Source organism: Ranitomeya imitator, chromosome 4 (genome assembly GCF_032444005.1).
Source record: "Ranitomeya imitator isolate aRanImi1 chromosome 4, aRanImi1.pri, whole genome shotgun sequence".
NCBI classification, from domain to species: domain Eukaryota; kingdom Metazoa; phylum Chordata; class Amphibia; order Anura; family Dendrobatidae; genus Ranitomeya; species Ranitomeya imitator.
Window position 1 is genome coordinate 355,937,316 of NC_091285.1, and position 14,819 is coordinate 355,952,134.

Here is a 14,819-nt window from a genome sequence, read left to right on the forward strand (position 1 = left end):
GATTATGCTGTATGGTGGCTCATTTTATGCAGGACAAGATGACGTTTTCAGCGGTACCATGGTTATTTATATCTGTCTTTTTGATCGCGTGTTATTCCACTTTTTGTTCGGCGTTATGATAATAAAGCGTTGTTTTTTGCCTCGTTTTTTTTTTTTCTTTTCCTTACGGTGTTTACTGAAGGGGTTACCTAGTGGGACAGTTTTATAGGTTGGGTCGTTACGGACGCGTCGATACTAAATGTGTGTACTTTTATTGTTTTTTTTTTTTTTATTTAGATAAAGAAATGTATTTATGGGAATAATATATATTTTTTTTTCTTTATTTAGGAATTTATTTATTTTTTTTACACATGTGGAAATTTTTTTAAAAACTTTTTTACTTTGTCCCGGGGGGGACATCACAGATCGTTGATCTGATAGATTGCACAGCACTGCAGGCTTACCAAGCGCCTGCTCTGAGCAGGCACTTGGTAAGCCACCTCCCTCCCTGCAGGACCCAGATGCCGCGGCCATCTTGGATCCGGGACCTGCAGCGAGGAAGGAGGTAGGAGACCCTCGGAGCAACGCGATCACATCGCGTTGCTCCGGGGGTCTCAGGGAAGCCCGCAGGGAGCGCCCTCCCTGCGCGATGCTTCTCTATACCGCCGGCACACCGCAATCATGTTTGATCGCGGTGTGCTGGGGGTTAATGTGCCGGGGGCAGTCCGTGACCACTCCTGGCACATAGTGAGCGCGGCCGATCGCGCTGGACGTACTATTCCGTCCTTGGGAATTAAGGCCCACCCCACATGGACGGAATAGTACGTCCAATGACAGAAAGGGGTTAAGTTAGTTATGAATAGATTATATGTGTAAGCTTTTAGGGTTAGGTTCTTCGGAGTCCTATGTTACCCTTGAGGTTTTGCAATACAGTGGAATAGGAATTGAGTCAAAGGGTCTTGAAATTATTCTCATTTGTCTTATACATATACGGTATGTCTATGTCATTACCCTGCCTTACCATTTTTTGTGAACGTTTGATTTTAATTATTTTGTATGATATCTAAATCTAAACTGTAATAAAAATAAAAAAATAAAAACGTAACTAGCAAAAAGAATAAACATAAGCTCACCAATATCGTGTCTCCACCACCAGATACAGCTCAGGAACTCCAGCAAGCCAATTGGCTAATGCAAACAATATAATGCAAACAACGAAAAAAGATAAAGGCTCCTTTGAAGTAACTTGCTTTATTTGAAATCCATTAAATTATCATCGTGTCTGGACAGTAAAATGAAATGTTTAAGTGTTTCAACCCGGCATTCTTAATCATATCATATACAACAAATTCCATCAGATCATTTATAAAACCGTTTACCACTCCCCATCTATGACTTAATTACAAACATAAGATGCAAAAAATACACATTCAAAATACATAGTCATAATTCTTTTCAATAAATATACATTGAATCGTTATGAAAGTTCAAACCCAGTGGCAGTCTTGGGGTATGTGCACACGTTGTGGATTCCATTGCGGATTTCTCCGCTCAGATTTACTGCGGATTTTGTGCAGTTTATGTGCGCATTTCACCTGCACAATTTTGTTTTTCAGTTTTCCAGTAGTACAGCCAATGTACATCAAATTGCACTATGTGCATGCCATTGCATATACAATATGTGAGGTATCACAACTGATAAATGAATTAATCTGGAATACTTTGGAATTCCTGTTTTTATTGTATTAGTTTTAACAGTGTATCTGCATTCATTGCATTTAGTTCCTCCAAATTTGAAAAATCCCTTGTTTTTCTATGATGGTAATAATTTTTACGTAGGATAAGTGATAAAATATCCCTCAGAGATCTCCCCTTGTTGGCAACAAATCCACAACCCTGTTTAAGGATTTTTCCCAATATGTCATCTTGATTCAAAATGTGTAAAAATATTTTACAATGATGTGGCTAATGGAATTGAATTGTTTACTATAAGTCAAACAATTGAGGACACAATTTTTACTTCTAGCTGGATTATGTCTTAAAAGTAAAAATCCTTTTCTAGATGTCTTACTAATTTTTCTCTCTGCATTTTCAAAAAGTTTTTTTTGGATCACTTTTCACATAACCTATGTTTGATGATAACACATTGTTTGGCAAAATGTATTAATTTAAAGCAAATTATTCTAGCCCTAACCATTTCCCCACAATAGTAAGTCTTGGATAGCAACTATCCACTCCCAATATAATATTGCCGGAACACAGTTTCCTATAAATGGTGGTGTGAACTTTTTGCTGTTTCACATCTCATATTATTCGTAATTCCAAAAAGGGAATAATGCTGCTTGTGGTTATACGGATTACCATTTATGCATCAATAAAAATTGATGACTTTCTGGTGTATAACGTATTTGTCGCAAGATAATGGGTAATAGCTGTAAGTGCCAAATGGTGTGGAATACTTGCCATTATATTAACCACATCACATGTAAAAATGATATATTTTCTGAACACACAAAATTATCAAAATTTCTCAGTACTTATGTTAAGTTCAGAACCATCCTTCAAATAACCTGGAATTAAATTGACCAATGGTAAATAAACATCAAGAAGTTTCAAAATATCTATTCTCAAGGGGTATCAGTTTGAAAGAAATCATAAATATACCCAATTTAAAAAGATACAAACTTTATTACTTATATAAAAACCACCGTAGGTGGTACGTGACGTGCACACCCCCCCAAAAAAAAAAAAAAACACACTGTGCAAAAGAAAAACACAACAAAAACCCAGGGAATGAATGCTATGAATCCTATTGATTTACTATGCTTTTAACCTGCCTAGCTGCAGAGGTTAGCACCCTAAGGGGAATACGTTGTGGCGCCCCCGCTCATCGGTGGCTGTCCCTATCAATCCCTAGATGCAAACTATTAACTGTTTCCAATCCCGCACCCTCAATGGGGAACCACTGATACTAGACATAGATCACACCTGCAGATAAGGGAAAACCAAAACCCAAGGTCAAATTTTAAAACATTCAAGTACACACGGCTTGGTGGCTTGTGGAGTACAGAATCTTGGTAAGCTTCATGAAACCACAATATCCCATCCAATGATTCAAAAAAATAGGTGTCATATATAATCCTGACCAGGACAATTTGTTCAAAGAACACATATATACCGATATCACTGACCAAGTGAAAGTATACTTATTCAAACTGATTCCCTTGCTCAGGAATATTATAGGGGGTAACTAAATTCAAGAAACCGAATGGTCATGTGGATTCATGCCAATTATAAAGGAACTTTGATATATTGTCCCAAACAATATAGATTTAACCAAATAGACAAGATTCACATATAATACATTTCTTGTCACATGGAAACAATTAATTTCAGACCGTAATCACTTGTCCTCTTGTTCCATATACAGTATATAGTACATGCAACTATCATCAAAGGGAACTTGCCACATGTATGCAATATATATGAACAATTCAAACCATAATTCACTTGTCACACATGCGCAATGATGGTCGAATGAAAAAAATCACATTTATACCATAACCCCTCTTAAGAGATGCAAGGGACTAGTTTCATTAGAATGTACTCAACTGAGATGCCTGCCACCCGCCTTCCATTGCCTCAATGCGTTCTACCCTCGTGGCTCATCAGAAGGCCTGATGCCAAATGGTGCATCTTGATAAAAAAAAATTACGGTATGTATTTTCTGACCACACAAAAGTGTCAAATTTTCTCAGTACTTCAGAACCATCCTTTAAATAACCTGGAATTAAACTGACCAATGGTTGTAAATAAGCATCAACCCAGACACTGGATCTCTCATTGAGAGACCCTTTGCCTGAGATGATGGGTCTCAATGTAGGTGGAAACACATCCTTTGACCATGAAAAATGGCCATTATTGAGTGCTCCACAAATAGATATAAACACCACAATCACAACCATATGTCAAAAGTTTATGTAATGTTACCGTAATGCTGTGGTGGGGAACCACAGGTTCGTGGCCTCCATGAACTTTTATCTGGCCCCAGGGAATATTCCTGGAAATAGTAGTGCTTGGGCCAGCAGCTGTATTTTGACATCATCTGGCCCATTAATTTCTTCTTGCTCTGTAAGCTGACATACACAGTGTGCACTACTGAACGTTGAGGTGCGTGCAATGAAAGACCAAATTCTGTGACCAGTGCCAGTACGTAACTTGTGGGCGAAGTCCCGAAGAATTGTATAAATATCCAAATGGCCCTTGGCAGAAAAAAAAAATCCTCACCTCTGTCCTAATAGATGGCATTGGGTTCTGTGTTAACTTGCGACATGTGGTAATATCATCTGATATGCACAAAACATGTTTACATCAAGCACCACTACAGAACTAGCTTTATGGGAAGAACGAATAACTATGTTTTTATTTGTTTTAAATTTCTTTGATTGCATAAGATTCTTTGTTAATTCAGTTTCCCACTGTGTGGCCCGGAGTAGTTCAAATATATACCATATTTTTTGGACTACAAGTCGCACTTTTTTCCTCCAAAAATATGGAGGCGAATGGGGGGTGCGTCTTATAGCCTGGATGTATACCGGCTCTCAGGGCTGCCACTAGGAATTTCAGGGCCCCATACTATCAAAATTTTGGAGCCCCCTTGAAACTCCGCCCAGGCTCCACCCCCAGTTTCACCTCCACCCTAGTTCCGCCTCCACCCCTCAAACCTTCCACAGTTCCTCTGCCCTCTCTTGGAAAAGCTCCACTTCTGGTGAATATTGGGCTGCACTTGGACCGTGGTGCATGGACAGGCCGCAGGTCTCCTGACCGGAAATTTGCAACCTCACAGCATGTATGAGGATGCTGGTCAGGAGATCGGCACCCAGTCCCTGCACTGCTGTGGGAGCACAGACCGATAGCCCCCGTTCAAAAATTACACTGCCATAATAAAGATGTTTCCCGATCATATATACCAACTTGCTTCAATAATTTCCCACCGCCCTTCCAAACCCCAACCAAACCTTATAAGCTACTGGATGATCCCGAGCTGCTGCCTGATGTTATAATTGGGCATTTGATTCATTTGATTTTGCAGCAGCTCAGGATCATCCAGTATCTTATACATTCCACTAGCCTCCCCTTGGACACTGTTGGATGCGGCCCCCAGTCCCCACTAGCCTTCCCCTGGACCCTGTGGATGCGGCCCCCAGTCCCCACTAGCCTCCCCTGGACCCTGTTGGATGCGGCCCCCAGTCCCCACTAGCCTCAACCTGGACCCTGTTGGACGAGGCCCCCGGTCCCCACTAGCCTCCTCCTGGACCCTGTTGGATGCAGTCCCCAGTCCCCACTAGCCTTCCCCTGGACCCTGTGGATGCGGCCACCATTCCCCCTAGTCTCCCCCTGGACCCTGTTGGATGTGGCTCCCAGTCCCCACTAGCCTCCCCTGGACCCTGTTGGATGTGGCCCCCAGTCCCCACTAGCCTCAACCTGGACCCTGTTGGATGCGGCCCCCAGTCCCCACTAGCCTCCCCCTGGACCCTTTTGGATGAGGCCCACAGTCCCCACTAGCCTCCTCCTGGACCCTGTTGGATGCAGCCCCCACTAGCCTCCCCCTGGACCCTGTTGGATGCAGCCCCCAGTCCCCACTAGCCTCCCCCTGGACCCTGTTGGATGAGGCTCCCAGTCCCCACTAGCCTCCTCCTGGACCCTGTTGGATGCAGCCCCCAGTCCCCTCTAGCTTCCCCCTGGACCCTGTTGGATGTGGCCCCAGTCCCCACTGGCCTCCTCCTGGACCCTGTTGGATGCGGCCCCCAGTCCCCTCTAGCTTCCCCCTGGATCCTGTTGGATTCGGCCCCCAGTCCCAACTAGCCTCCCCCTGGACCCTGTTGGATGAGGCCCCCAGTCCCAATAGCCTCCTCTTAGACCCTGTTGGATGCAGCCCCAATCCCTTCTAGCTTCCCCCTGGACCCTGTTGGATGCGGCCCCCAGTCCCCACTAACCTCCCCCTGGACCCTGTTGGATGTGGCCCCCAGTCCCCACTAGCCTCCCCCTGGACCCTGTTGGATGAGGCCCCCAGTCCCCACTAGCCTCCTCCTGGACCCTGTTGGATGCAGCCCCCAATCACCACTCGCCTTCCCTCATCAGCCACACGATACCAGTACAGACACAGCCACGGTGAGCCACCTGAAGCCTCTTCTCACCAGAGAGACTCCCCTGTTCGCCCGCCCTCTGCCTGATCTGCCCTCCACCTCCACTTGCTCGTCCGTCATCTGCCTCCAGTCAGAAGAACAGAACAGCAGAAGTGACGACCTCCAAGACCACCCAACTTGAAACAGCGAGAAGGGGTTATACCACAGTGCCCACCTTATGGGGGTCACACAGGGGAGAATGAGATACTTCTAAGCACACGGGATCGCACGGGAGAGGATTAGATACACAGCTCAGCAGACAGTATCACACAGGGAGGATTAGATACAGCTCAGCAGACAGAAACACATAGGATTAGATACACGGCTTAGTAGTCAGTATCACACCATATAAGATTAGATACATGGCTCAGCAGTCAGTATCACACAGGATATGATTAGATACATGGCTCAGCAGACGGTATCGCACAGGACAGGATTAGATACACGGCTCAGCAGTCAGTATCACACTGTATAAGATTAGATACACGGCTCAGCAGTCAGTATCACACAGGATAGGATTAGATACACGGCTCAGCAGTCAGTATCACACAGGATAGGATTAGATACACGGCTCAGCAGATGGTATCGCACAGGATAGGAGTAGATACACAGCTCAGCAAACGGTATCGCACAGGACAGGATTAGATACACGGCTCAGCAGTCAGTATCACACAGTATAAGATTAGATACATGGCTCAGCAGTCAGTATCACAAAGGATAGGATTAGATACACAGCTCAGCAGTCAGTATCACACAGGATAGGATTAGATACACGGCTCAGCAGACGGTATCGCACAGGATAGGATTAGATACACAGCTCAGCAGACAGTATCACACAGGACAGGATTAGATACACGGCTCAGCAGCCAGTATCACACAGGATAGGATTAGATACACGGCTCAGCAGACAGTATCACACAGGATAGGATTAGATACACGGCTCAGCAGACAGTATCACACAGGATATGATTAAATACATGGCTCAGCAGACTGTATCACACAGGATAGGATTAGATACACGGCTCAGCAGACTGTATCACACAGGAGAGGATTAGATACATGGCTCAGCAGACAGTATCACACAGGATAGGATTAGATACACGGCTCAGCAGACTGTATCACACAGGATAGGATTAGATACACGGCTCAGCAGACTGTATCACACAGGAGAGGATTAGATACACAGCTCAGCAGACTGTATCACACAGGAGAGGATTAGATACATAGCTCAGCAGACAGTATCACATAGGAGAGGATTAGGTACACGGCTCAGCAGACAGTATCACACAGGAGAGGATTAGATACACGGCTCAGCAGACAGTATCACATAGGAGAGGATTAGATGCAACCCAGCAGATGGGATAACCGGAGAGATTCACCCTGCTCGTCCGTCATCTGCAGTCCGCCCCTGCATGACACACCGCAGGACCATGATGCACCTGAGCCGGCCGCAGCTTTTAAAGGTACAGTGCCATTTTCCTTTCGCTGGATGCATTAACAACACTGTAGGTGTATCTTTAAAACACCACAGTGCTGTTATGCATACGGGGTTCGGAAGCCTTGAACAAAACGTCCAGGGGCCCGATGAGGAGACACAAAGAGAGGGGGGCCCGAGCTGCCAGCGGGTTCGGGCCCCCCTTTTTGCTCCTCATCACCGGGCCCCATGCAGTAGTAAGGGCAGTAATGCCCTGATGGCGGCCCTGCCGGCTCTGGCTGTGATGGGGAGGGGGTCAGCGTCAGCGGCGGAGCAGCGGGTCACAGAGGCAGGAGCTGGCTGCTGTGGCTAACTCCTGTGCCCGCTGCTAAAGAGAAATGAATATTCACCTCATTCCATGCCCGTGGGCGTGGAGGGCAATGAATACTCATTTCTCTTTAATAGCATCCTGGTATGATTCCTGGTATGATTACCCCCGTCCCTGTCCTGGTATGCATGGCCTCATCAGAAAACGTTCAGTTGCAGCATCTTGTTCCGATACCAGCAGTTGCTTTATGCTTGTAAGCAGGGACGTCATGCGCTGCTTACAAGCAGAATGGCAGCTGCCGGAATACTCCCTGCAGTCCACGCTGCAGCAAAATGCGTGGAGAGTAGTGGGTATTCATTGCTCTTTAATGGCGAGCAGTGTTAGCCAGAGCCTTCCTGCAGCTGCCATCGGTCATGTGTGCCGCTACTAAAGGGAATGAATATTCACCGCACTGCTCGCCCATGGGAGTGGAATGTGGTGAATATTCATTTCTCTTAAGTAGCGGCACACATGACCGACGGCAGCTGTCTTCCACAAAGCAGTCTTTGTGTTGCCATACTACTTGCTTTGTCTTACCTGTATTTCTCTTTTTTCCTCTGTTTAATAAATCAAATTAAAATAAAGTGGAGGAATGGTGTTTGGGCTCAAAGATGGGTAAACGGGATGCAAAAACACAAACAGAAAAGCTATGGATATTTACAATAAGTTCATCTGTAGTGTATCTCATTTCATATTTGTGAGTACAATGTTCATCCGTGAAGAGTCTTTGCTGTTACAATTGCTGCAATGATCCAGTGAGGTAAGCAGTCACATCCTCACTGATTCCAAACTATTGCACTCAGTTTACAATGGTCCTGAGTGGTTGTGAAGGCCCCTGTTACTTCATAGTGTTCTGTATTGGTTGGATACTTTGCAGTCTTCAGCTTCAGTATCTTCGTATTTCTGTGGGGCAAGAAGGATAGAAACTTGTTTGTGTATACATATACAATATACAGTACATTATACAGTATATACTGTAATACTAAGTATGTGAGAAAATACAGATATAAACCGAAGGCAAAATATCAATGGAAGTTATTTATGGGTCACTCTTCAAATTACAAAATAAGTCAACTAAGGCTACTTTCACACTTGCGTCGGTATGGGTCGGTCGCTAAGCATTTTCCGCTGCCCATTGTAAAGTCCCAGGGAGGAGGTGGCGGAGCTCTAGCCGCACATGCGCGGTAGGAAATGGCGGACGCGACGTACGAAAAAACGTTACATTGAATGTTTTTTCGATACGATGCTCCGCCAAAACACGACGCATCCAGTGCATGACAGATGCGACGTGTGGCCATATGTCGCGATCCGTCGGCAATACAAGTCTATGGGCAAAAACCGCATCCTGCGGGCGCGTTTGCAGGATCCGTTTTTCCCCCAAAACGACGCATTGCGACGGACGTCACACGACGCAAGTGTGAGAGTAGCCTAAGTTGTTAAACAAGATCTGTAACCAGATTTCACAATATGATCTATATAGGATATTAAATAGATCTCAGACCTGACGAGGAGAATGTACTTACTTTGAAAATTCATAGCTGCATAATCCTCACAACAATGAATATTTTGTGAGTTCAGTGAGAGAAATAGCTCCTAAATCCAAGTGTATTCAATCTTTGGCCACTCAGCCTGATTGACAGCGGCTTCCTGTACTGAGGAGTGTGAGATTTCAACAGTTGGAGAGACACTGAGGAGCTGTCAATTATAATAGGTGGACTGAGATGTTACTTATCTGTCCAGACTTTATTTGCTTCCCCCTAAGGCTGATCGTCTCTGTAGTAGCCTACAAGTATCTTTGATCTCATCATCCAATGCACTTTAAAGCCCCCGTCACACATAGCGAGATCGCTAGCGAGATCGCTGCTGAGTCACAAGTTTTGTGACGCAACAGCGACCTCAGTAGCGATCTCGCTATGTGTGACACGTAGCAGCGACCAGGCCCCTGCTGTGAGATCGCTGGTCGTGTCGGAATGGCCTGGACCTTTTTTTGATCGTTGAGGTCCCGCTGGGTAGCATACATCGCTGTGTTTGACACCTTACCAACGACCTCGTTGACAGGACGTCCCTCATTGAGGTCTGAATCGTCATGAAATAGCTGCAACATCGTTGTACAGGTCGCTACAGGTCGCCGCATCGCTGCTGCGTCGTTGGGGAGATCTCACTGTTTGACATCTCACCGGCGACCACATAGCGACGCAGCAACGATCCCTGACAGGTCGTATCGTTGTCGGGATCGCTTTAGCGTTGCTAAGTGTGACGGGGCCTTAAGGCTGGCTAAGGCGGCTGTCCACTGCCTGAATATTGAACTAGTACTGCACTCTGCTACCATGTGTTTTCCTGGAGTTAAGCCACACTTCCCACTTAGTCCTGCTCCAGCTTGGTGTATGATTATCTGTTCTGCTTCTCCAGACTGCTATCCATCAACAAGCTATTACTTCAAGCTCAGTCCGTGCTTTTCTGGTGCTGTCTTCACCTTCAAATCTGCTATCAATATACCTGAAAATGAAGTCATGTCTGCTATTCCTGGTGTTGTTCACACCTTCAACTTTGTTGTGTCAGGTAACCTGACAACTAGCTCCTCTTAGTATTCTGGGTGCTGACCACTGACCACATCTTCCTCTTTGCTGTTGCTGTCTTCTTCTGAATGCACATGGGTACACAATTCATCAAGATTCACTGCTGCCAGCTCCCACTACAATTGCTGACCAGTGATGTCCCATGGGTGATCAGTGGTAGACAAGTCTGTAGATTCTGCAGTTCATAGTGGTATGTTTAAGCAACACAAAATGATTATAGTAGTCTGAGCTGCATCTGGCCTGACATTATTATATTGGAAAACTATTGCAATCTTTCGTTATGGTACCTTCATGGAGTTGCCCATGTGGTCTCCAGATCAATCTCCAGCTGTTATTGTGTTCAAAACAAAAGTGGACCTCAATACCGAAGAGGTTAGACGTCCATTACAGTCTCCATGGCCAGCTTGCTCTGAACCATGATAGTCTTTGAGAGCTGTTGTGTGAAATCGATGGTAGCTCATACTCCATACTGAATAAATTTTGAAGTTTTAAAAAATTAGTTTCAATTTTCATCATTTGCATATCATTGCTATGTCTATCCATCCTGTGATTTTCATGATTGTATGACTTTTCCTTTTTATTGTTGCAATTTCAATGTTGAGGAGTGTTCTCAGTTTTAATAGCGATATCAGGAAGGTCAAGGCCGAAAGAAAGGGCAAAAAAGACTGAGATATCTTCTTGTGCTTTTTCCATGAATGCTGCTTATATAGATTATAGATTAGCAGTCCTGGCATAATTACATTCTGTCCTCAGGGCAGCATATAACAACTGACTGGTTTTAGTTCCTAAAACCAATTCCACAAGTCCAACCGCCAGGTGGCATTTTGCTACCATATTGTGAATTATACTGTATAACTGGATGTTCTTCAAAAAAAGTTTAGGCAACTTTGTTTATTTAAAGGGGTTGTTTGAGTATATCAAATTTCAGACTTATCATTAGGATAGGTTATCGGTAACCAACCTGTGGGTGTCTGACAACCAGCACTCCCACCCATCAGATACTATTAGCTATTCTGGTGGCCAGATTTTAAAATTTGATGGAGCTGAGCGATATAGCTCATTTCAATATGTAGCAGCTACTGCCAAGAACTGCAAACCAGCTCCTATTCAATCTAATGGGACCTGATCTGCAGAATTCGACTGTGCCACCATTTAAACGGAACTGTGTTGTTATCCCTTTAATAACACAGCCAATTTTCATTTTTGCGTTTTTTCCTCCCCTCTTTCAATAGCCATCATTTTTCATTTTTGCACTGACAAATATGGTTGAGGTCTTGTTTTTTGTAGCTTTGAATGACACCATTCATTTTATCATATAGAGTAAGGGGAAAAGGCAAAAATCTTCCAAGTGTAGTAAATTGGTGAAAAGAAACACAATTTTGTAATTTTTTTCGGGGGGTTATTTTTACAGTCTTAACTGTGCAGTAGAAATAACCTAGATGCATAATTTCTCAGGTCAGCATGATTGTGTTGATACTATTTTATTTTTTTTAAATAATTCAGGATTTTGTAAAAGAAAAATAAATTACATTGTGTCGCCATTTTAAAAGATCTGTAACTTTTTACATTACCATCAATGGAGCTGTGTGGGAGCTTGCTTTTTGCGGAAGAAGTAATTTTTTTTTATTTAAACAATTTTGGGATGCATCCTATATTTTCATCGCTTCTTAGGCTACTTTCACACTGGCGTTTTTTTTTAATACGTCGCAATGCGTCGTTTAGGGGCAAAAACGCATCCTGCAAAGTTGTTTACAGGATGCGTTTTTGCCCCATAGAGTTACATTACCGACGCATTACGACGTATTGACACACGTCGCAACCGTCTTGCGACGGATGCGCCGTGTTGTGGCGGACCGCCGGGAGCAAAAAACGTTAAATGTAACGTTTTTTTGCAGCCGACGGACCGCTTTTTCCGACCGCGCATGCGCGGCCGGAACTCCGCCCCCACCTCCCCGCACCTCACAATGGGGCAGCGGATGCGCCGGAGAAATGCATCCGCTGCACCCGTTGTGCAGCACAACAAACGCTAGCGTCGGAATCTCGGCCCGACGCAATGCGACGGGCCGAATCCGACGCTAGTGTGAAAGTAGCCTTATTGAGTTTTGTGTATTACTGTGGTGACCAAAAAACGCAATACTGGTGTTTTTTTTTCCTTTTACAGCATTTAGTAATCAACCTAATTGTATATTTAGATGGATCTGACTTTTTTGAGCGCACTGGAATATTATTATTATCATCTATATTTATATCTATATTTTATTTATTTATATTTATCTATCGACAGATTTTTTTCTTTTTCACATTTCTTTATTGTAAACTGATGAAGTTTTATATTTTTTAACCCCTTCAGGCCCAAGCCTGTTTTCACCTTCCTGACTAGGCCAAATTTTACAATTCTGACCAGTGTATCTTTATGTGGTAATAACTCTGGAACACTTCACTTTATTCCACTGTTTCTGAGAATGTTTATTTGTGACACATTGTACTTCATGTTAGTGGTAAATTTAGGTCAATATTTTTTGCGTCAGAAAATCACAATATAGGGAAAAAAATTGGAAAATTAGCAGTTTTCAAAATGTAATTTTCATGTCCGTAAACCAGATAGTATTATCACACAAAATAGTTATTAAATAACATTTACCACGTCTTCTTTACATCAGCATCATTTTTTAAACATATTTTTTTTCTTAGGAAGTTAGAAGGTTGAAAAGAGTATCAGTAATTTTTCATTTTTTTCAACAAAACTGCACCCCTAAAAGTGCTCAAAACCACATTCAAGATGTTTATTAACCTTTCAGGTGCTTCAAAGAAATTAAAGTGTGGAAAGAAAAAATTAACATTTAACTTTTTCCAACCAAAATGTTGTCTTAGCCCCAAACTTTTTATTTTCACAAGGTTAACACCAGCCAATGGGCCCCAAAGTTTGTTGTACAATTTCTCCTGAGTACTCCAATACCCCACATGCTGTGGAAAACTACTGTTTGGACGCACGACAGGGCTCATGAGGGAAGGCGCACCATTTAACTTTTGGAGCACAAAATTGTCTGGAAAAGATAGCGAATGCCATGTCGTTTTTACAGAACCCTTGATGTGCCTAAACAGTGGATACCCCCTCACAAGTGATCCAATTTTGGAAACTAAACCCTTCAAGGAATGTATCCAGATGTGTAATGAACACCTTGAACCCACAGATGCTTCACAGAATTTTATGACGTTGGGCCGTGAAAATAAAAAAAAATGTTCCCACAAAAATGTTGCTTTAGACCCAAATGTAATATTTTCACAATAATAACATGAGAAAATGGACCTCAAAATTTGTTGTGCAATTTCTCCTGAGTACACATCTACCTTATATGTGATGGAAAAATACTGTTTGGGCACACTGTTGAGCTCCGAAAGGAAGGGGTGATATTTTGAAGCGCAGACTTTGATGGAATTGTTTGCAGACACTACGTTGCTTTTGTGCAAAAATAATAGAAACCCCAAAGTGATCACATTTTTTAAATGATACCCCTCAAAGAATTTATTTAGGGGGATGAAGAGCGCCTTGAACACACAGATGCTTCCTGAATTTTAGAATATTGCGAGCGCCATGTCTTATCTGCAGAGCCCTTGAGGTGCCAAAACAGCAGAAACCCTCCAAAAACGACCCTATATTTAAATTGATCAAGGGGTATTTAGAGATAATTTTATTTCTGGTTTTTGTGGAATGTTAATTTTAGAATGTGGTGGCATATGTAAGCTGTTTAGAGAACATCAGGTTGGCATTTGTGATTTGTGGAGAGGATATAAGGTTGGCATATGTACAGTAAATTGTGCAGAGTACATCATGCGGTGCAATAAATTAGAGTAAATCAGAAATAAATGTAGTAATCTATGGATTAGTGGCATACTTTGAAACAGTCTTTTATGCATAGGTTATGTTTTTCGGTGTTGCATTGCCAAGAGATGTCTTAGATAGCTGTCCCATCTGCTGCAATAGAGTCTAATGGTATTAACTCCCTCCTCTGCTTGCTGTCTGTCATCTGCTGCTTTACCATCTAGAAACATAATTTAATGTGTTTGCTAATTCATTGGTATAATTCATTTGTTGCATTGCACTTAAAACTTACTGTCCACTTACTATCCATGACTGGGATCAGTGTAGATCTTATCTGGTGGAAGGTGTGAAAGTAGATTTTACCAGGCTGAGTGTCTTTGATCATCTTTTAAAAGGAAAAAAAAAAAAAGCCCCTGGTGTGCAAGCCAGCTGCCAAATTATCCTCAACCAGTTCCCACAATCCATCTCTTCTGGGCTA

General features: G+C 43.3%; 1 protein-coding gene across 1 annotated transcript in view; it reads right to left on the reverse strand.

Annotated features, from left to right (window-relative positions):
• Positions 1 to 8,508: 8,508 nt before the first annotated feature.
• The window catches only part of LOC138676120 (pendrin-like), a 105,270-nt gene continuing 98,959 nt past the window's right edge, over positions 8,509 to 14,819 (reverse strand). The window contains exon 20 of the mRNA XM_069765058.1: positions 8,509 to 8,848. Within this exon, the coding sequence (XP_069621159.1) occupies positions 8,789 to 8,848 (60 nt within the window). The 3' untranslated portion in view covers positions 8,509 to 8,788. The remainder of the gene's footprint in view (positions 8,849 to 14,819) is intronic.